We start from the raw sequence: 22,153 nt of genomic DNA, 5'->3' as shown, positions 1-22,153 counted from the left end.
GAAGTATGAGAGTATAAAAAATAGAGTTGATACCGAAAAAAGTTAACCCCAACCTTGAGTTGTCAGTTTTTTTTGTGACGAAACAATTTTATTTTTGTAACCAGGAAGTATGCAGGTTCAGAAAGTAGATGAAAGTTAATCAAATGTGTCACTGAAGAGTAGAATTAAAATTTCACATAATCATCTTGAATAGCCACAGTTCCTAAAAACAAAGACATGTAAATTACATTTGCTACCACGAACATTCATTTGTGAAAATTTAACTGGGATGGAAGAAGGAATGAGAGATTAATGTTTTGTTTTCATATGGTACAACCACATTTGTCTGAACTAACATTCATTCTCCCCTTCATTTCCCACTTATTGCCTCCCCTTCTTCTTTTAGTATGACTACCCTGGAGACAGGAGGTCGCTAAGCCAAGGATTATATCACCACAACTACCCTGTCTCCCCTTCCATCAATAAAATGGTATGTGCTTGATAGCACTTAGTGCTGTGTTACTCTGTGTAGCTTTGTGTTGCAGCTGCACCTCCTGGTCTGTCAGTCCAAACCCTGTCTTCTAATCTATCTGTCGTCTGGTCCTCTCTGCTGTTTTGCCTTTAACACACCACCAAGACCATTCTTGTGTGCATGTGGATGAGTGTATGTTTATGAATTCACGCATAAGCGAACTAAAACTTAATGATAGACCTCAGTGGATTCCATCAATTTTACCATTGAACAGTGAAATATAATGCTTCCTAGCAGCTACATGAAGTTTAATGTAACAAGAGATCTGAAGTCACTTGATAAAAGAAGAATTGTGACAAAATATACATATAATGTGTGTTCAGTTTGCTAGTAATGGGGCAATGTTTAATGAGAAGATTCCAGGAGTACAAGGGTTAGGGTCATTCTGAGCATGAAGGTGCATTTTGTAAGAGGTATTCTGGGCCAAATAAGTAGAAGGATTGTGTAATACTAAATCCACAGGGACCACTGGAAACACACTAAAACTCTAAAGCTCTGAAATTTCTAAGTCTAGTCATCACATCACAAGTAGTGAATGGTCAAATACTTTTCTATCCAGATCCACCCTAGGGACAGGACAGAGGACTACTAGAAACCACCTCTAACACCAGAGGCCTTGGTTTAATAGAGACATGTTTCCTCTACACCAGCTATATAATCAGAGTTAGTGAAGTTCATTCAAAAAGTGGCCAGTTGTTAATATGTGCAGGAACTGCAGACCTCTCGATCAGCAGGTTGGTTGTGCTGCTTTGCTGTTGTCTTACTCAAACCCTTGTGTCTGTACACTGTGTCTGTGTGATTTCCATGTGTGTCGCTGTTGCTGCTGCTTTGCTCAGGAGGACATATTAGACCTTCAGCTACAGCGCAATCTGGACTACCTAGACCAGCAGGTGGGGACACACACACAATTTTTTTTGCTATCACGTATTTCACACACTCTTTTCCAGGCAGTTAGGCACAATCTGTCCTTGAGCTTCCTTCACTTCTTTATTCTCTATTACTGTGTTTTTGAAATGTTTCTAAATGATGCTTGGCTTTAAATCAGCTTTGAAAAATAATTATTAGCTTCTTCTTACATTGGTCCTGCATTGTTCTACTCATTCTGTTATACAAGCTGATTGTCAGGTCTCTATATCCTGAGATGAATCTTCAGGTGATTGAGGGAAAGCACCTAATTGGCACAGTCAGCGCTCATCCTCATCAGCAAAGTTCTTTATACAAGTAAGAAAGAGGAGAGCCCCATGGGGAGGCAGGCTTTGGCTAGCAGCACTACATTAGTGATTCTTTATTATAGGTTACGTCTTAACTGGTTATTAAATTTTAAGGGGTTTCTTCTGAATGCTCTTTTTGACTTTGGGACTAATTACAGAGCTTCAGAGCCAGTGTTGGCTGGTCCATCCTATTCCAATTTTGTCCCTTAGGCCCAATGGCTTGTTTACATTACTAACAGACCGGATTCCTATCCAGGCCAGCCTTTCTTTCTTTTGTTGTTGTCTCTTCTGTATTCCCTCTCTCACAGTCTAACAGATTCACAGATGTTCTCCCTCATTCCTTCTTGAGCTTACATCATATCTTCTGCTTCTACAGTACTTGCCTGCAAGAGTCTGTTAGGGTCTGTGTGACTGTGTGACAAAATCATATGCCTTTAAAACATGTAGAAAATAAACTAACCCTACATGAGAGAACATCAATAAACACAGGCACATGTTGTGTTGATAGAACTATGTGCATGTCTGATCTGCCACTGTGTCCATTTTGTTATATTCAATATCTTTAAATGTTCCAAATGCCTTGCTTGTACACGCATATCATCCATGCACTCCTATAGTATGGGTGTAATGTGCACATATTTAATTGTGTAGCACCCATGCACCTGTTGAAAATAAAGTCACATGAACACCTTGCAGACTCTTCTGGATATGTTAATGTTTTGTCATAGGCATATAGGGTGTTGTCTAATGTGTGAATAGACTTTATATCCTCTTGATTGCGTCCTACAGTCAGCTGCATGGGTGGGCTATTTTTTTTACCCATAAACATGTACACATCTCACTTTGCTTGGTGCCGTTACAATAGTTGGTTTCAGGCATCAATGTCTGAATCATAAAATGAAAAGTTATACAATATTCTGTTCCTTTTTTCATTTTCCCTACAAGCACAGATTTCATGTAAAGGGTGTGAATAATGCAATTGTGATATTGTGGTAACAGCTTTCCCTAAACTTCTTACACTTATTTGTAGTCACTCTTTAACACAGTTCAACTTAGTTCTTGTAACATGAGGCAAATCGCTTCTGTGACATTGACAGATGAGGTAGTGTGCTGGTATGTATTATCAATGGCGATTTTGATCATATAAATAATTTTTTCAATCTTTATTTTTACAGGTGCCTCCTTTCCATGATGTCTACAGCAGAGACTTACATCCCACACTGAAACTTAATGAAATTGAAACCAGTGTAAGCAAGTTAATGCTGCATACTGTACACGTACATATTTTTCTAGTTTAGTGTAAACCATCACTTATTTACACTGATTTCTGAGTCAGTCCCATCCAGCATTATTGGGATGAAAACCATAAGAGTGGAGGCAGTTATAGCTATAGTTTAGGAATGACATGTCCCACACGGGTGTAATATTCGAATGTCCATAAACCACGTGTACTGCTGCAGATGCATTCTCGTACCCTTCCTATTTGTTTTGTCTTTTCAACTAAGTTTTTAAAGTTTCTACAACATACAATAAATGCATTAATCAACCACTGACCTCTCTCACATAGAAACTCTTGGGCCGGCTGTGTGAGCAAAACCAAATTTTGAAAGACCATGAGGCTGTTGTCCACAGACTTAGAATGGACAAGGTAAATTGTTTTTCTCACTGTATCATGCTATGTTGTTAACCCTTGTATGGTGTTCAGGTTCGTGGGACCTTTTTTCATTTTTTATCAGAAGAAAAATAATACAATCATTTTTTTTTTTATTCATTCAATCTGAGGTTCATTGGCCATTGACTTTCTGACAAGAACATGTAAAGCATTTTCATTGACCACACATTCTAAATATATATGCAACCCAACAATGCAGCGGGTCCACCAGACCCACAAACAGGCTGAATAACAAAAATATGAACACCACACAAGGGTTAAATTCCACATCTGCATCTGTGCTATTCTAATGAAAGAAATGTATCATTACTTGCGTTACATTATCTGCTCTTTTAGCTAGAGAAGAACCAATTGATTGGCTGGAGGTCAGAATGGGCCAATCTAAGGCTTAATCGGCTATGACAGGTGACCAGCTGATCAGTCTGAGATACCAATTCTGCTCCAATTACATTTAGAAGCATGACAGTTTACATTGTAGACAGGAGTGTGGTGGAGTGGTAAGAATTTCCGCTCCATGCTTTTTGCTCACTTCCCATGGTCAAAGCCATCATTCTGAGTTAGGCATAGCTGTGTAGTACTTCAGGTTTGTTGTGTTCACAAATGATCCAGTATGACTCCTTGATAGAAAGGAAGGGATTCAAGTCTTAGTAAAGAGCAGTTGTTTTTAATGCTGCGCTTGCTGCCAATTCACTTGTCTCCTCTTTAGACAGAAGTTGCCAGTTATGATTTGTTGATTGGTGCCAGCAAATGCACCACTGACCCCTCCTCCCTGTATCAACAAGAGAGCTGTGATTGAAAAAGCTTAACGCTGAATGACGATAGTGAGGAACATTAGTGACAACAAAGGAATAAATCAGAAATAAAATGTTGTATTCTAATTGTTTTGGAGCTGTTATGTTCTAAAGCTCACATAAACTTGACCACACCAACAGGATTTTCTTCTAATGCAACTTATGCACAGTCTTCATTCTCATGTCTGCTCTGTGCAGGTGTGTGGCCTGCAGTCAAAGACAAAGACCCAGCATGTAATCTTTATAATGCAGATCCCTGACAGATCATAGAAAATATGAGTAAGTTAAGCTTACATGAAAAAATAATTTTAATGGGATATTTAAGTTTAGATGGGATTTTTTTTTATTTAACATATAACTTGGTAACATCTGCACCTTAAACAATAAAAAAATATAAAGAAAGAGATGGTCCCTCCTTTTGAACTTCTCCTGGAAAGGAATGGAGCCACAAGAACCATGTCCAGGGCCGCAATTCCTAGTTTGAGCTGTACCAGAGTAAAATTGGAGCAGGACACAGGACCATGCACCCACACAGACAGTAATGTCACAGCCACACACACACGCATCATGTCAACAGTGTGTTTTGTAAAAATTTTAATAAAAAGTTATTTTATTATAGGGAGTGGAGGAATAACCATTTGATGCCTTGTTGTCTTCTTCAGTTTCTATTAACTGGTTGATCTGTTTACATCTGGTACAAATCTGCATTTCATCTCAAATTGAAATCAGCCAAAACTGCAATTGACAGGTCGGACTCAAAAATTTGAACTCTTTACACTGAAGGAAGCGGACAAAGCTTTGATTATTTCACTGTATGTGATAATAAATACTCACTGACCAGAAAAATAAAAGCATCTTGAGGTTTAGGGCAGTTTAATATAAAGCCAATAAGTTAAATATGCTTGCTGTGTCCAGGACAGCCTAGAGGAAGCACTGGTGGCAACACATCAGGAGATGGAGCTGTACCATAACCAGCCTTTGGCTATGGGAAAGCTGCAGTTCAAAAAGGAAACCCTGCAGAACCAGCTCATCAACATCAGGGGGGAGCTTTCTCAGGCCTCTAGTGTAAGTGTACATCTCAGTTAAAATCCAAAAATGCTCATTTGTTCTTACTGTAGTCATTATTCCAGTCATTGACAGAAAGCATTCTTGACTTGCTGTGCAATCATATAGAGATTCTTTTTCACCATGCTGATTACATTCTCATCATCATCCTCATCTCATTTTGTAGTTTTCCTGTATGCTTCTTCTTCTGGAAAACTATTTTTCATAGATGTTGGCTTATTTCCTTGTTCCATTTTTACACCTCAAATTAAAAGACAACTCCACCTTAACCTTGGCTTGTATGTTGCCACATCTTCAAATTTGATTTGATTTAACCTATGAATATGGTGGCAAAGGGTCCATATACAAAAACAAGAAAACAAGAACAAACAAGAAAAATGTGTTATTCTGTGAGTCAAATGCATCAATGTTAGGAAGGCATGGTGTATGTTAACCACAGATGTTAAAAGTACTCTATTGCACCTCTCTCAGGCTTTAACCACCACTCGGATGGAGTTTGAAGCATTAGAGGATGAGGCCAATGCCATTCATGGAGATCTATGGGAGCAGCTTAATGCAGGAGGGCAGGTAAAAGTTCTAACTTTCATTATGCCTGTTTGTCTTTAAAGCACAAATACAAGGGAAACGGAAAGCTGTCAGACATTTATATAAGAATTAAAATAAGACAAAATTTAATGCTAAAAGAAAAAAAACAGACGCATGTTGATATATAATGGAAAGTAAGAGATGTAGATTTATAACATGCTTTATTAAACCATTCATTAACAGTTAATTTATTTCTCTAATGTGAATAGGACAGGATGGTCAGCAGTACTTTCAATGTACCAAACCTATTACTAATACTTAAATTGGCATAAATACCCAAAGGTTTTTATTGATAACAAAGGGTTCTAGATGTATTTTGAAAAAATACTCAAAATGTATTGCTTGCATGCTTTAGTTGGTAAACTCCACACAGGAAGGTACCTGGCCAACCGGTGGATTCGAACCCAGAGCCTTCTAGCTGTGAGGCAACAGGCCACCCATATATTGGTACCCAATAGTTCCCAAAATAAATACGAGTATATTACAGTAGTATAGTAGGTACACTCCCTGTATAAATGTGAGTATACTGTACAGGACATCTAAACTATTTTTTATTTGTTGCAATGTAATGACACATGGAGTGGCTGTGGCTGAATAGGTAGAGCAGTCTGCCAATCGTAGGATCGGTGGTTCGATTCCCGGCTGCCATGTCACATGCCAAAGTGTCCTTGGGCAAGATACTGAACCCAAGGTTGCCCCCAATGAGTCAGATCAGCTGCATAGCAGCTCTGACATCGGTGTGTGTGTGTGAATGGGTGAATGAGATGTAGTGTTAAGCGCTTTGAGTACCAGTTAGGTAGAAAAGCTCTATATAAGTGCAGACCATATACCTTTTAAATATGTTTTTAGCTTTAATGTTAATATTAAGTGCTTTATCTGTAAGTTGGGTCATGGCAATTGAACTTCCTTCTTCTTAGGTAGAAACATTTCATTACTCATCCAAGTAGCTTCTTAGTCTTCACCAACATTAAGTGTACAGTAGACAACCGTAGTCCTAATAGGCAATCCTAGTCCTAAAGAGCTGCACCACTGCTGGTTCTCCAGGTGTCCCTGCACTTGCATCTTCTGATTGGCTGAATATACCTGATCCAGGTAATCAACAGTGAGAAGGGCAGAGATAGTTGGAAAACAAGCAGGGCTGTGGGGCTCTGTAGGACAAGAGTCAGATAACTCTTTTTTTATTCCTTCCATAGAACTCTCTCATGTCTCATTTTGTCTGTCCTGGCTTTCTGCAGAGTGAACTGGTTCGTCGGCACATCCAGAAAGAATTTTGGAGAGTCCAGGATGTATTAGAGGGACTGCACAAGAGTAACTCATCTAGAGGCACTGACACAGCCAAGCACAGAGGTAGAACACTGAAGAAAAAAAAAAAATCATTACCGGTACATGAAATGAAATGTTACTGTCTCTATAAGATGTGTTCTAATAGCGCATTTTTTGCCATTTCCAAACCCCTTCTCCTTCTCATTCTCTTGCATAGTGGCCAGCGGTGCATCAGGTTCCTTTAGCACCAATAGTCCAGCCAGTCCCCTGAGCTCAATAAGCCTCACCAGCCCACTCAGCCCCTTCTCCCCATTGCCAGGCTCCCAGGCTTCCCCCAACAAACAGCTGGGCCCGGAGGTAAGCACCGGACACACCCAGCCGGTGACAAATCCTAATCCAAAACTCAACACAAATCCATTCTTAGGATCCAAAGCTAATCCTGAAGTGCATAGAAGGTTAAGCCCTAAGCTGAGGTATAGACCCAAAAGTTACAGAGAGCCTGATACCACCCTATCTGTAGAACATGTAAATGAATATGGTTGTGAAACCTATGAACACGCCTTTCCTCAGACCTCCCTAGCCTTGCAAAACCTTAGGCAGACCTTGAGTAGATTAGATCCTGTATTAGAGGAAACAGACCAAAACCAGAACATCAACTGTAGAACCAACTCAACTCTTAACCATCCCATTCATTTAAATGCAGCCAAAGTCAGAGCCGAAGAAAAGGTTTGTGGCCTCCATGGACACTGCCAGAACTCTAAATATTCCAATCAGCATTCAGACAAAGTCCAAACCCACTCTCCCCACCAGAAAAATTGTTGGTTAACCTCAGAGGATTGTAAACAAGAGGTAAGGGTTGGCTTAAGAAAAGATGTCTATCCGGACTCCCACCCATCTCACTTTGCAGTGGGATACAGTAATGGCCTCAGAAACATTTCCTCCAAGAGGCGCTTTTCTATGCCTGAATCCCAGATCCTGCTGCTCCAGGACTCATATGAGTCATCATTTCCTTGTTTTAGAAGTGGTGACCCTAAAACTCAAAAACAGCACCAGCTACATTCTCAGTTTCATGATAGGGCATGTACCAGGCCACTTACTTATCCCAACAACCAAGGCAAACTTGACTTTGACCCTATGATCTGCGTCATTACATCGTCCGATTCACAGAGTAAATATTCAGGTACAGTGTTCATGCAGACCCATCTTTAAAAACATATCCACCATATAATTTTTAATTTTTTTATCAAAAAGGTGATGATTGTTAACTTTTAGCCCCCTGTGATTTTTAACATTTTTAAATTCAGGTAAAATATTTAGATCTAGAACAAACATTTTAGGTTACTATTGTAATGAGCATGACATCAGTTCGCCCTATTCTAAAAAGTCATTGGTCCTGTTAATTGAAATTCCAGACAGATCCTTATTTATCTTATCAGTGTTCATTCTTTGACTACTCTAATAGAATCTTAAGTAACAGAAAGAATTTACGCATATCCCTGATATATTTAGATAAAATACTCTTTGGTGCTAATGTGCCTTAGTCTTATTTTCATTAAGATTTGGACATTTAATTTCAGACTGAACCCATATGGAGGGGTTCACAAACTCATGTAAATGAAAAATTAAGGTCATTTAAAGACATGAAAAAAATGTTGGTACCATTAAAAAAAAGAAAACCCCACAAAGGTCACTGAAATAACATTAAACTGATAAAAAGTAATAATAGATAATAATTTAAAAAAAATGAACTAATGAAAAACAGAAATAGCTTTTGGGTTGTGGTTCAACAGAGGTTTTTTTAAAGGTCCCCTATTATGTATAATCCATTTTTAGGACATTTCCGTACATTCAACTCTACTGTGCATGTAGACACACACTGAATAAAAGCACTTCCTCCTTTTTTCACATTTTAGCTGTTTAGTCCACTCCTCTCTCAGAACGATCTGTTTAGGATCCTTCACCTTTCTGACGTCAAGAAGAATTCACGCCACCGCCCGAGACAAACTCAGTGTAAAACTGGATTTCAGCCATTGCGTTCACATGCTGTGATAGCATCAACACGGCACAGTTACCATTCTCAACGAAAAAGTGCTGCGTTTTTGGATGTGCCAACCCACACTGAAGTCTTTTAAATTTGCCAATGGAGCAAAACAGGAGGCACCTGTTAGTGATTCACTCCATACTCCTCCAACAGTAAGTACATTTTTATATATTGCTGTGTAGTTACTGTAGTGTAGCAGTTACACACACACAGTGGTTGTGTGTGTGTAAAGTAACAACAGACAGAATATGTGCTTTTCTTTCAAAACCTGAAACGGTCTTACAACGCGTTTATGATTTGTCGGTACGGAGAAAGTTACATAAAACAGTGGCTGTTTTTCATGTACGTAGGCCAGTGGATTTGGATTATCTGTGCTAACTGTGCTCTATGTGTTATCAGGTTATTCCATGCTTAGTTGCTACTTTGTCTAACATTGCTATTACTATAATCATATCATAATGAGTTTGTACCTTATTGAAATGTTTCTTATTAATCATCAGATACCTATAGCCTATGTAACGTAGATATTATTTGTGTAGGAGTTATACATTGAAAGTGTATTTCTATACAGGGGGCACATCCCAGTTACCCAAATACAAGGAAGTTCCCTGTAAAACAGAGACATCACTGCGGACTGTTGATACACAGCCATCTCAGAGGAGTCTTGAGCCTCACAATATATTACAGCTGCTTTAGATAAAGTTTACAATAATTAGCTGTTGCAGCCTTGTCTAGTTAGTTACAGTGTTGTTGTGATTTTACTCATGAATTTCTGCTACTACTCACCAGCAACTGTGTCCCCCGAAGAGGGAGATTTTTTTATTAACAGCACCTTTGTAATTTACACATGGTGTTTACTTTAGTTGTTGTACTTTGTGACACATTCAGAACAATACAAATAAAATAAATATAAATTTGTCCAAGAAAATATGTAACATCATTATTTAGTGAAGCACACAGAGAATTAAAAATACCAACCATTATTTGTGTGTGTCTCATATTATAGTGGGTATGTGGATTATGGATCATCTTTGAGAAAGTGATAATTTTTGTGGAAACCTGAGAAAAAAAAATTAAATATTGTTAAATACATTTCTGTTTTAGGTCATGTAAAGATCTGTCAAAGGTGTGTCACCAACTCTTTTAGTCTCTAGCTCTTTACTATTATCAGTTCAGTGCATACTTGAGTTAGTGCTATATTTCATATCATAGCAATTGATGATATTTCTAGGGATTTAAAATCCATCTCTCAAGGACTATCTCTTACCTTCCCACAGCTGAGTAGCTGGATCAGGCCTGTTCAGTCAATCAGAAGCTGGAGGAACACACCTGATCCAGGTAAACATCTGTGGGCAATGCAGTGGTAGTTATATAACAAGCAGGGCAGGAGGTCCTTGAGGACCAGGTACAAGATCCACTGGTCTGTGTTATTAAGTGGGGACACACAATGGTAACACTGTAAAGTGCAACTTACTGGTGAAGTCAATAAATACTTGACAGTATCTGTAAAATGTCAAATTTTCTGTGGTAGTTTTACCTAATTAATAGTACGTTATGTGAAGGAATGTAAAGCAGCTTGGTATAACATGCTTTAACTAACATTTAGACTGTCTCCTTGTAAATATAAAAATAATTGTTATATGATAAAGCAAACTACACGCACTAATGTGTTCCTGTTTGCTGTAAATGCCCATAGTCAGCAAATAGTCCAGATCAGCTGCCTCTTGTGACCTAGTGTGAATTAGATATGGTATAAGTTTTTTTATCATTATTGTAGCAGCATAAAGTTACTATGCAAAACGACTAGGCCTATATTACAGAAACCAAGCTAAATTAAGTTCAAAATCATCATTGACAAATACTACCAGTTAAAAATACGTAACCTACTTAGAGCCGAGCTAATATTTCGCTCCACTACTTACAACTGTGTTATATAAAACAGAGCAGAGAAAGTATGCCACCAGAGCTAGCCCGCTGGCATTAGCCACATCCTATGTCCCATAATATGGTATGTTAAATTCACTAACTGTTCATAAACGGCCTGTTGTATCAAAATGTTTGTACACTTGTGCAAACATTATTTACAGATGTCAGGTCTAAGTTGGTTATATGTAACCATCTTACACCTGAGATAAAGTTACATTCTATTACTTAGTTATCTAATCCAGTAATGAGGCAATCACTGCAATCAAGCAATTTCTGTAACCTAAATGAGACTTATGCCCCTGTAAATGGGTATTTTGGCCCACTCCTCACGAGCAAACTGCTCCAGCTGTCTCAGGTTTGAAGGGTGTCTTTTCCACACTGCATGTTTCAGCTCCTTTTACAGGTGCTTCATATAATTTAGTTCAGGGCTGATAGAACACCACTTCAGAAAAGTCCAAATCAGTTCAATTTAATTTAATGTGTATAGAGGCAAATCACAATAGTCTTCTCAAGGCACTTTACAGTGTTTAAGATTTAAGACCATACAAATATAACTGTATACAGAATTCTATAGAAAACCCAACAACCAATCCAATTATTTGTTTTTAGCCATTCTTGGGTGGTTTTAGCTGTGTGTTTTGGGTTATTACCTTGTTAAAGAACCCATGACCTACGACTGAGACCAAGCTTTCTGACACTGGGCAGCACGTTTTGCTCCAGAAAGCCTTGATAGTCTTGAGATTTCATTGTACCCTGCACAGATTCAAGACACCCTGTGCCAGATGCAGCAAAGCAGTCTCAGAACAAAACTATGCCTCCTCCATGTTTTACAATAGTATGCTTCATTTTTGCATCTGTGAATATAAAGCTGATGTGACTTGCCAAAAAGTTCTAGTTTTGTCTCATCTGTCCAAATGACATTGTGCCAGAAGCTCCTTGGTTACCATTCCTTTTAACTCTTAGTCTCTTCAATTTGTCATCAATTTGCCTTTTGCAGTCCATGGAGGTTGGCTACAGTCCTGTGGACATAAGATGAAAAATAAAATCTGATAATATGTGCAACTGTAGTAGCAGCATCAAGCTGCTTGAAGATGGTCTTATAGCTATTACCTTTAACATGTATATGTACAATTTTTTGTTCTAAGTTTTTGAGACATTTCTCACTTTAGCTTTCTTTGGTCAATGTTCAGTGCAGTACACACCATAATACCAAACACCACGGTGACTACCTTTTACCCTTAATATAGGCAGATTGATCACAAGTTTGAAGACATCTGTGATGCTAATTACAGGAGACACTTTAGTTTAACATGTCCCTGTGGTCAACTTGTCTTTTCTAGGGATATCATCATTTATGTCTATTCCAATTTCATTAGTTGTTCATTAGTAGTTTTTAAAGTGCCTCTGTTGAACCACAAGTCAAACACTATGATTTTAATGAGCTAATATTAGTAAATTTTCATTTATTATGACTTTTGTCAGTTTTAAGTTATTTCAGTGGTCATTGTGGGTTTTTCTTACTTCAGCAGAACATAAACAAACTATTTTTCCATTTTTGTATTTATTCAGTTTCCTATCAACTATGAATAAACTATTATCTGTATATTACTTACTTACTATATAAAATAGTTGAACATAATTTTATACTTTGATTTGGATTACTTGATGTACCTGAACATGATATAAGTTAAATAATTTAAGTGCTATATTTTAGGTTCTCTCTCAAATAGAAATAATGTGGTTCACCCTTACAATTTTGCTCCAAGTATGATCTAATTAGTTTCTTGGTTGAGCAATGCTGCTAATGTTACATTCCCAGATTAATAAACTTGTTATAAATTTAATAATAAATTTGTTTTGAGGGAAGTGACCTATACAGTGACGGTTGGAATGTTTTGGCTGTTCCACAGAGCCTTTCATGGATTTGTGGAAGAATTCACAGCAGCTGTCAGGTTTATGGAGAATTTCACTTCTCCTTATCATCAGTTCAAGGCCCCATTCCACAATAACATTCCCATGAGTCCTTTCTGCTCTGCACTTTGCCTGGCTTATTATCACTCCTGATGAGCAGCACTTTCTCTTCCTCCTATTCTTTCTCTCCTTCCTTCCTCCTGCTCTTATAGGAAAATGTTCCCCCAAGGCCTCCCCTTCCCAAGTCCTATTACCCTTTGGAGGCCTCCCATACCTTCCCTCCCTCTATCCCACATTTGCCCTTTGACAGCACCGCCTGGCTACGCAGCTTGAGCACTGATGATGGTTACCTTGATGGTGAAGATACCCTCAGAAAGGTATTTGGGTGTCTGTACCCGTGTCCAGCTCTTCCTTCACCCAGCCCTAACTGTTATCCCATGTCATCTTTAAAAATGTATTTATTAACCTTGTAAATATACCAGAGGCCATTCATCTCTCCAAAGTCCCATGTTCCTACTCTTCACAAACCTGCATTTGTTTCATCCATTGCATCTTAATATACCCCTTTGTCTCAATAACAGCCTGTCTTTGATCGCCCAAAGCACGTGTTCCACAAGTGGCTGCACTTAGAGCTTAGTGCACTTAGCAGTTGATAGGAGCCCTGGTACCTGGTGAGGGTTCTCTAGAGGCACAGGTCATCTGTCAAACTTTCTGTGTGCTTGTGTAGTGTCTTAGTCAGTACATAGTCATGCAAGGTTGTGCCATACACCTCCTGTATAATTAATTACTGGCTGTAAAACCAGTTATGTCCCTTTTGTGGATCAGTTTACACTGATCAGCCACAACACTGACACCACCTGGTGGCTGATGGGTGCATCCTCCAGGAGAAATAGGTGTCCACTGTGGACTCATCCTGTAGTGGTCCTCTCAAATGTCAGCATTGTCTACAATTGGTCAATATCATACCTAACGTTGACCAATGTTGGAATCCAAATGATTAGGGAGTGAATCTACTGATCACTGCACTTCCCTTGAAATTAAATGATTTGGGTCTGAAATTAAAATACATGCAACTAATGTGTTGCTTCTGCCATTACAGGTGTACAATGCTCCCATTGCTATACACAACAATGCATTTTTTAATGCATTGTGTTTGATCAGCAGCCTTGGATGTGTATTTGAATGTTTCACTATCTTCAGGTTTAATGCTGATTACATGACAAATAACATCAGTACTCCATGTTGCAGCCCAAGTATGGAGAACAGAACAATAACAGTGATGTACAGGACCAGGTCCAGGACAGACAATCCACTATGAATAAAGGTAGAACGATCCAAATGCAAGTTTCCATGTGTTAATGCTTTGTAAGATAATAATGATGATGCAGTATAACTTAAAGGTTGACCCATATAGTCCATGGGATTACAATTCCTTACACTGATATTACACTACAAGGATGAAAAATATTAAATAAATCTAATCCTCAATTCTGTCTTTTGGGGTAAGATTTAATCACAAAATCAAGAGCTCTAGTACTCTGCATACGCAATTCTAACGCTAGTATGATATTTTTCCTGTCACCACACAGTTTATGCCAATTAAAGGGTACAATGCCATCAGCAAAAGTTAAAAGAAAATGTTTAAAACAAGACGTTGTTTTTATTTCCAAAATTCAGCCCAAATTGAGTTTCAGTTTCAGGCAGACTTAACATGAACCAGTCAGCATTTGCACCTGTGCCCTTTTTCCTGAAGAAAGAGCTAAGTGTTGACTTCAATTCAACTCTCTCTTCTTCCAATTCCACTCAATCTATTTTTGTGTCTTTCTCCAGTTGGTATAGTTCCTCCTAGAACCAAGTCCCCCACTGATGAGTCACACAGTAACTCTGCTGGAGTATCTTGGCATAGTGGCAGAGGAATCTCAAGGGTATGTCAACCTAAACTCCAATACAATTGTAGCCACAAGCATTCAAATATCATGGAAATCAAGCTTTCCAAGGATCTTTAACAAGAAATCGTGTTACAGAGCACAAACCATGGCACTCTCCCATTACAACTGTGATCTCACAACTTAGAATAGTGTGCTTTCAGTCTTAATGTCCTCATAAATTACGCCAAGTGTGGTTAAAGTGGTTAAATACTCTCTAAGCAAGTAAGTTTAGCCATAGCCAATGGTTTAAATTATTCATTATTATCATAGATTATTTACTATGATAATGATTTTAATATCTGGGAATAATAAAATGGCTGTTAATAATATGGATATGTCAAGATAATGACATTTGACTTTTATGATCTTAAAAATACAATATAGCACAACACGTTATTCACATTATTAACATTTTATAGTATTATTTACAATGACAAATAGGGAATCTTGCAATGATAAAGTGTTTAATTATAAGTTTCATCATTTTATATAATTTGGCTTGATGGAATCATAGTTTAATGGTTAGCTATGTTTAAAATTCTGGCTGAGGTAAGTGTATTTATGCTATGTCTTTGTCACAGGAGCGTCCAAAGAGTGCAGTGTTTCCTGCAGAGGTAAAGTCGAAGATGAGCGTGGAGGAGCAGAATGAACGAATCCGCCGCAACCAGAGCAGCTCTGTGAGGGACAAGAGAAGGAGCCTAAATCTTTCAGCTGGCCAGTCTCCAGCCAATTACAAAGTGGTATGATTATGTGATTATATTTGACCGACATATTGAAATAGGTTATAGGTCTTGTTCCTTCTTGAACCAAGTAGGGTGGCAGTACAGTAAAGCTTTACACCCCTAGCTACACAATCTTCACATGACAGTTGTAGACAATTAGGATATTATTCAACTATTGTTCAAGTTCAAGTTGAATAGGAAAACTTATTCAACATATTCCTGAAAACCTGAAACCTTCTGCTTTGATGGCAGAAGGAGCTCCGATGGCAGCGCGCAGCAGTGCAGCAGCTTCTCTAGCTCTCGATACTGTTGGTTGTGAAAGGTCTGGGCATACGATTCAGCTGAACTACTGGAGCTGAACAACAGCATTCCAGCTCAACTTCCACATGAGCTAAATAATGTTGCTTGGTAGACTACAGCATTTGAGAACAGCAGCAGGAAAAGTAGATGGCAAGGCCGAATCGGATTTGAGAAGAGGCGGTGTACGCGGAAGCACAAGTTGGGCAAGCGGGTTCGTAGCCTAGCTAGCTAATCCGACACTATTTTAGTCCAACATAAGAGCCTTAGACAATAAAATGGAGTTGCTGAATGTAATGTATGCAATTAGGAAAGAAGTATACAGAGCATTTCCTGGTGGATTTCTGATGGACTGGTCCCACGCCTCGTCCTCTTCTCATTGATGGTGTTGCTGTGGAGTTGGTTCCCTGTGTCAGATACCTCGGTGTCCGCATCACTAAGAACACTTTGCAACATTTATACCAACAGATGCAGAGAAAAGTCTCTCTGCATAATGACAGACACCACTCACCCTGCACACAAACTGTTTGTTCCTCTCCCTTCAGGCAGGAGACTGCACAGCATCCGGGCAAAGACTAAGAGACTGAAGAAGAGCTGTAGCTGATGCTACTTGTATGATAAATGCTGTTCCTCACCAGCTGCTCTCTCTAAAATAATTGTGCTGCACTGCTGCACTTCTCAAATGCTGTTAATCTATCATGCATGTACACCCATATATTTATATATCCTTTTATATTCAATTAGATTTAATTTGTTAGAGCCAAATCACAATAGAAGTCTTCTCACGGCACTTTACAGTGTAAAGTTTAAGACCTTGCAAAATATTACTGTATACAAAATTAAATAGAAAACCCAATACCCCACTTGATGGGCAAGCAGTAGGTGACCGTGGAGAGGAAAAACTTCCTTTAGAGAAAAAGAAACCAGGCTCAGGGTGGGCAGCCATATGCCTCCACTGGTTGGGGTGAGTGGAAAGAAGAGAGAGAAATGACCAGCAGGCAACAAAAAACAACAACAAGCAGCAAAAACACTGGGCAGGTCAGTAGGGCCAGTAACAGGGGTGGCTGTGGATCAATAGGTACAGTAGGAGCAGTTGTCTGCCAATCATAGGATTGGTGGTTCGATTCCCGGCTGCCACGTCACATGCCAAAGTGTCCTTGGGCAAGATACTGAACCCCAAGTTGCCCCCGGTGAGTCAGGTCATTGGTGTGTGTGCTTGTGTGTGTGAATGGGTGAATGAGACGCAGCGCTTTGAGTACCAGTTAGGTAGAAAAGCGCTATATAAGTGCAGACTATTTAACTGCACTCTGGAAATATACAGCACCAGGACCGAGGATACCTGCAAAGGAGTACAGAGAGGAAGAAGCACAATGTTATCAATATATATGTTTATATTCATATTTTTTGCAACTTTTCCACTGCTGTGTGTCAGGGAACAAGCTGCTAGTGAATAGTGTGAATTTGTGATCTAACTATAAGATCATCTAAAGTGTTTTTAAACTTCTGCAGTAAGATTTATTTTTCATTCTTGTTGTCATGTCTTGTTATTTAGTTTTTAAGTTTTGCATTGAAACTTCCTCACTTTCATCAGATTCACAGTTTTTCAAATTGAAAAACTTACACACACTGCTACTCTGTTGTGAATAATTTGGAATATCAGTACCAACTTCACAACAACAGAATGACAGGTTTTTGTTGTTTGTGAATCTACAAAATAATGTGTGCACAGATTTAAGTTTGATATTTAAGGTATCTGGCAACGACAACGCTAAACTATGATTTGATACATATTTTAACATATATTATCACAAATGAATTTAATTTCACAGTGCCACACCTATGCTACATGTTACTACAAGTGAAAAAATACAGCTAATCATCTGTTACCATGTTGTGTCAAAGGCAGCAGATCCATAGTAGAGAACTGTAACAAGGACTATAGTGTGGGGTAGTTGACAAATCAGAACCGCAAGCTGTTGGGAGCTGAGATATTTTTTACATGGATAACTCATCCTTGACTTTATGTGTACATATCTGTGTGTGGACAGGTTCGTAGGCGACTGACTGCTCATGAAATTGATATTAAAGACTTAGAGGCTGCAGTTCGAGGCCAGGGACAGGAGTCACCACGTGAGGAAATTGCTCGCCTAAGACGGTTACAAGCTGGACCAGAGAACTACAACCTGGACATCACCAAAAAGGTGAGATCAGTCATCTGATTCATCCCAAAGGTGCTGTTCAGTGGCAAGGGACTTGCTTTACGTTCTGGAAGATGTTTCACTATCTATTCAAAAGGCTTCAACAGCCTTGCAAAATAGCCTTGGACCTTGCAAAATATTACTGTATGCAAAATTAAATAGAAAACCCAATAACTCCACTTGATGGGCAAGCTCTAGGTGACCGTGGAGAGGTAAAACTCCCTTTAGAGAAAGAAACCAGGCTCAGGGTGGGCAGCCATACTGTATGCCTCTACTGGTCGGGGTGAATGGAAAGAGTAGATAGAAATGAACAGCAGGCAACAAAAAAACAACAACAAGCAGCAAAAACACTGGGCAGGTCGGTAGGGCCAGTAACTCCACTATGGAGATATACAGCATCGGGACACTCAATGTTATAAATATATATGTTTATATGAATAATTTTTCATATTTTTTGCAACTTTTCCACTGCTGTGTGTCAGGGAACAAGCTGCTGGTGAATAGTGTAAATTAGTGATCTAACTAAAAGATCATCTAAAGTGTTTCCAAATTTCTGCAGTAAGATTTATTTTTCCTTCTTGTTGACCTGTCTTGTTATTTAGTTTTTAAGTTTTGCATTGAAACTTCCTCACTTTCATCAGATTCACAGTTTTTCAAGTTGAAAAACTTGAAAAACTGCAGTTCGGAATATCAGTACCAACTTCCCAACAACAGAATGACAGGTTCCTAAGTGTATCAAAAAAATTTTCAGGATAATGTGAGAATGTCTGTACATCAGCTAAAACTCTGTAAAAGTTAGGTGATGCAACAGGACAATGAATGAAAATACCAGAGCATGTCAACAAAAAAATCCACCTTTTAGAGTGGCCAAGTCAGAGCCCAGACCTCGACCCACTAGAGATGTGTTGGATTGACTTAAAGAGAGCCATGCTGCCAGGAAGAATGAGATAAAATTCATCCTGAATGATGTCCAGGTCTGATCCACAACTATAGGTCGTGGTTGAGGTCATTGCTGCCAAGGGGGTATCAAGCAATTATTAATTCCATGGGTTCACACTACTTTTTCCACCAGCACTAAGAGGTTTTACAGAAACAGCCTGTTGCAGGAGAAACAGTCTGTAGCAGGATGGATCTGGGCTTTCTCCTCAGGCCCCCACAGTCAGCCAGACATCAACCGTTCTTGTACCCTCTTTTTTTTTAATTCCCCCAATAAATGTACCTTCTGATAAAAAGCTAGCTAATTCCAGCTCCTAGCAGGTTAAGTGATATGAAACAATATGTCATGTATTACCAGTTGGTGCATGTGTGTAATTGGAATCATGTTTATTTATGTGCATTATGTAGCTGGTGGCTCCTGACAAGATTGTGATCCCAGAGCGCTACCTAGATATTGAGGATGACACTCCTCTGAGCCCTGAAGAACAGAAAGAGAAGCAGAAGAAACTGGAAAGGATTAAGACCCTGATTGCCAAATCAAAGTAGGTTTTGATTCATGCACAGCAAATAAAACTGACTTATTAGTTTCAGAGCATGCAGAACTATTAGAAACACAGGTTTTTCCAGTGCATTTTCAAAAGACGTCTTGGTTCAAAATAAGTCTGTTCATTTTAGCATTAGAACCACTTGCTTGCAAAATAAGTCTTTACTATTAAGGTATAAATATTAATAACAGAAAACAAATTTTTCTTACGTCTAACAGATGCTGTATTATACTTGTCAGATGTAGTTTAATGTTTGTGTACTGTATGACTAACAAAACCATCACACACCTCTTTTTTTCTTTATTTTTGCATCTCCTTTCATCTTCCCATGGATTCATCAGTTTGCAGAACATGGTTCCTCTTCTGGATGGCCCAGTTGTGGAAGGAGCTGCTGTGAGTTCCCAGCAGCAGCTGCAGGAGCAGGAGAAGCGTATTGAGATCTCCTGTGCTTTGGCTGCTGAGGCATCTCGTCGCAGCCGCATTCTCTCCGGTGAGGACACTCTCCACACAACAAACACCAAATCAAACCTTAAGTACGAATTCCTAATACTACCTTATACACATACAAACTTAAATTTTAAATCTTAATATATATCTAAATTTATTGCCAAGGTCAGGTTTAAAAAAATCAACAAGCAAGAACACTTTAATGTTATCTGGAAGTTAGCACTGTTTAATTGAATTTCTAATTTCCTTCACTTTACTTTGACAGGAAGATGACTGTAAAAATGCCAGAGTTAGCAAAGAGGCTAATTGCACACTAATGCATAGAATTAGATATACCTCATTAATAAAAATCATTCCAAAACATTAACAGGAATATACCGTAAAATTGCTGATATTTTGATTTTTGTTCAACCATGTTTCAATTTGCGTTGAGCGGTTGGCAGCAAAGTCTTGTAGCTCCTTGTAGCTTTGTGACCTATTGTTTTTGTTTTCATAATATTTTGCTGATCACCTGGAGCATACCTAGAGTTAAATCCAGGTGGTGACTTTGGACTTGTTTTTTGGACAATCACTGTATATCAAGCATTTAGAACTGTTTACTGCCTGACTGTTTATTACCAAGCTGACAGATCCTGGTACATTATGCCTAAAATCAATACACACATCCTTAGTTTTGGTTACATTCAACTCAAGGAAGGATTGAGTGCATGATTTAGAAAATTCTTCCACCACAAGCCCATGAGACAGACTGTGTCAAGCATATGATATGGTTTATATATCAATGCTCTTGCGTAGATCAATTTCAAATCAATTCAGTTTTATTTTTATAGTGCCAAATCACAACAAAAGGCATCTCATGCCACTCTACAGTGCAAGGTTTAAGACCTTACAAAATATAACTTCCAGTCACTCCAAACGGTCTGGTTCTCCTGGAGGTTTCTTCCCCTCAAGGGGAGTTTTTCATCTCCACCGTTACACCTAAAGCTTGCTCAAATAAGATTGTTATGTTTTCTATATAATTTTTTGTATAATTATACTCTGTAAGGTCTTAAACCTTACACTGTAAAGTGCTTTGAGATGACATCTCTTGTAAATTGGAGCTATACAAATAAAATTGAATTGAACTGAATTGAATAACTGATCGATGCAGAATTATGTAGAAAACCCAACAATCCCACTTGAGCAAGTGCTGGGCGACAGGCGTCAGCTTGAATCGAAGAAACCTCCAGCAGAACCAGGCTTACTGTGGGTGGCCTTGACCGGTTGGGGAGAGTAGAAAGGAGAGAGAACTGAACAGTGGGCAACAAAAAACAACAACAACAACAAACAGCAAAAACACTGGGAAGGTCAGTAGGGCCAGTAACTGCACTGTTGAAATATACAGCTCAAAGGCTGGGCATACCTGCAGAAAGGTACAGAGAGAGGGAGACAGAGAAAAGGAAACACAGCTACAGGAGTTAATGACATGCAATGGCTGCGTTTGGATGGATAGACGAGAGGAGCTTAGTGTATGGGGGAGTTCCCCCAGCAGTCAGTCATCTATAGCAGCATAACTAAGAGATGGTTCAGAGTCACCTGAACCTGCTCTAACTCAGTAAACTCAGTCCAGTCATGCTGAAGGGGGACTACATACAGGACGCATAGTTTCAGGCTATCTGCACATATTGAAAGAATATAGAGTGAGTCAGGGAAACCATTACTTTTCTTTTTCTTTAACCTGAAAAGCCGGACTTGAGTCCTCACTCCTTGTTTTGCTTTTTATTTTTCCCTCTGTTCACTCCTTCCGCATCCTTCCATTTCATTCCAGCCCCCTGTGTGCCCAGTCCCCCAACATCCCCGACCAGCCTGGTCCCTCCCCCTTCTTCTGCTGACTTCCCCAACTCTGCCCACATCATGAAGGTGTGAGTCTTACAAGGTAAGTCTCTGCCACCACACTAAGTCCACCAGTCCCTATTCCCCCCTGTTCTGTTAGGACCCTGCACTTGCTTCTGTTTTACGTTTCACTGATTTCTTCTTTGATTCCCTATGTTTATTAGTGAAAATGCTGATGGCCCTTGTGTTCTTCATCACCTTCACATATGCAATAGACATTAATGGATATTGG

The 22,153-nt window shown here is 39.0% G+C and overlaps 1 protein-coding gene across 11 annotated transcripts in view; it reads left to right on the top strand.

Moving 5' to 3' along the window:
• The window catches only part of plekha6 (pleckstrin homology domain containing, family A member 6), a 66,009-nt gene that overhangs the window by 41,005 nt on the left and 2,851 nt on the right, over window positions 1-22,153 (top strand). For 6 of the 11 annotated variants that reach the window (XM_026344644.1, XM_026344647.1, XM_026344650.1 and 3 more), the window contains 15 exons: window positions 386-469; window positions 1,348-1,401; window positions 2,898-2,969; window positions 3,290-3,370; window positions 5,101-5,250; window positions 5,722-5,817; window positions 7,071-7,182; window positions 7,316-7,455; window positions 14,225-14,300; window positions 14,807-14,901; window positions 15,486-15,644; window positions 17,972-18,124; window positions 19,466-19,599; window positions 19,944-20,092; window positions 21,857-21,964. In XM_026344644.1, coding sequence (XP_026200429.1) covers window positions 386-469; window positions 1,348-1,401; window positions 2,898-2,969; window positions 3,290-3,370; window positions 5,101-5,250; window positions 5,722-5,817; window positions 7,071-7,182; window positions 7,316-7,455; window positions 14,225-14,300; window positions 14,807-14,901; window positions 15,486-15,644; window positions 17,972-18,124; window positions 19,466-19,599; window positions 19,944-20,092; window positions 21,857-21,954 — 1,653 coding nt within the window. In that variant the 3' untranslated portion in view covers window positions 21,955-21,964. The other 5 variants (XM_026344645.1, XR_003297812.2, XR_003297811.2 and 2 more) reach the window with 5 other exon arrangements.

This window comes from Anabas testudineus, chromosome 5 (assembly GCF_900324465.2).
Source record: "Anabas testudineus chromosome 5, fAnaTes1.2, whole genome shotgun sequence".
Lineage (NCBI taxonomy): Eukaryota > Metazoa > Chordata > Actinopteri > Anabantiformes > Anabantidae > Anabas > Anabas testudineus.
Note: the sequence above shows the minus strand (reverse complement) of the source record. Positions and strands in the feature narration are given on the sequence as shown.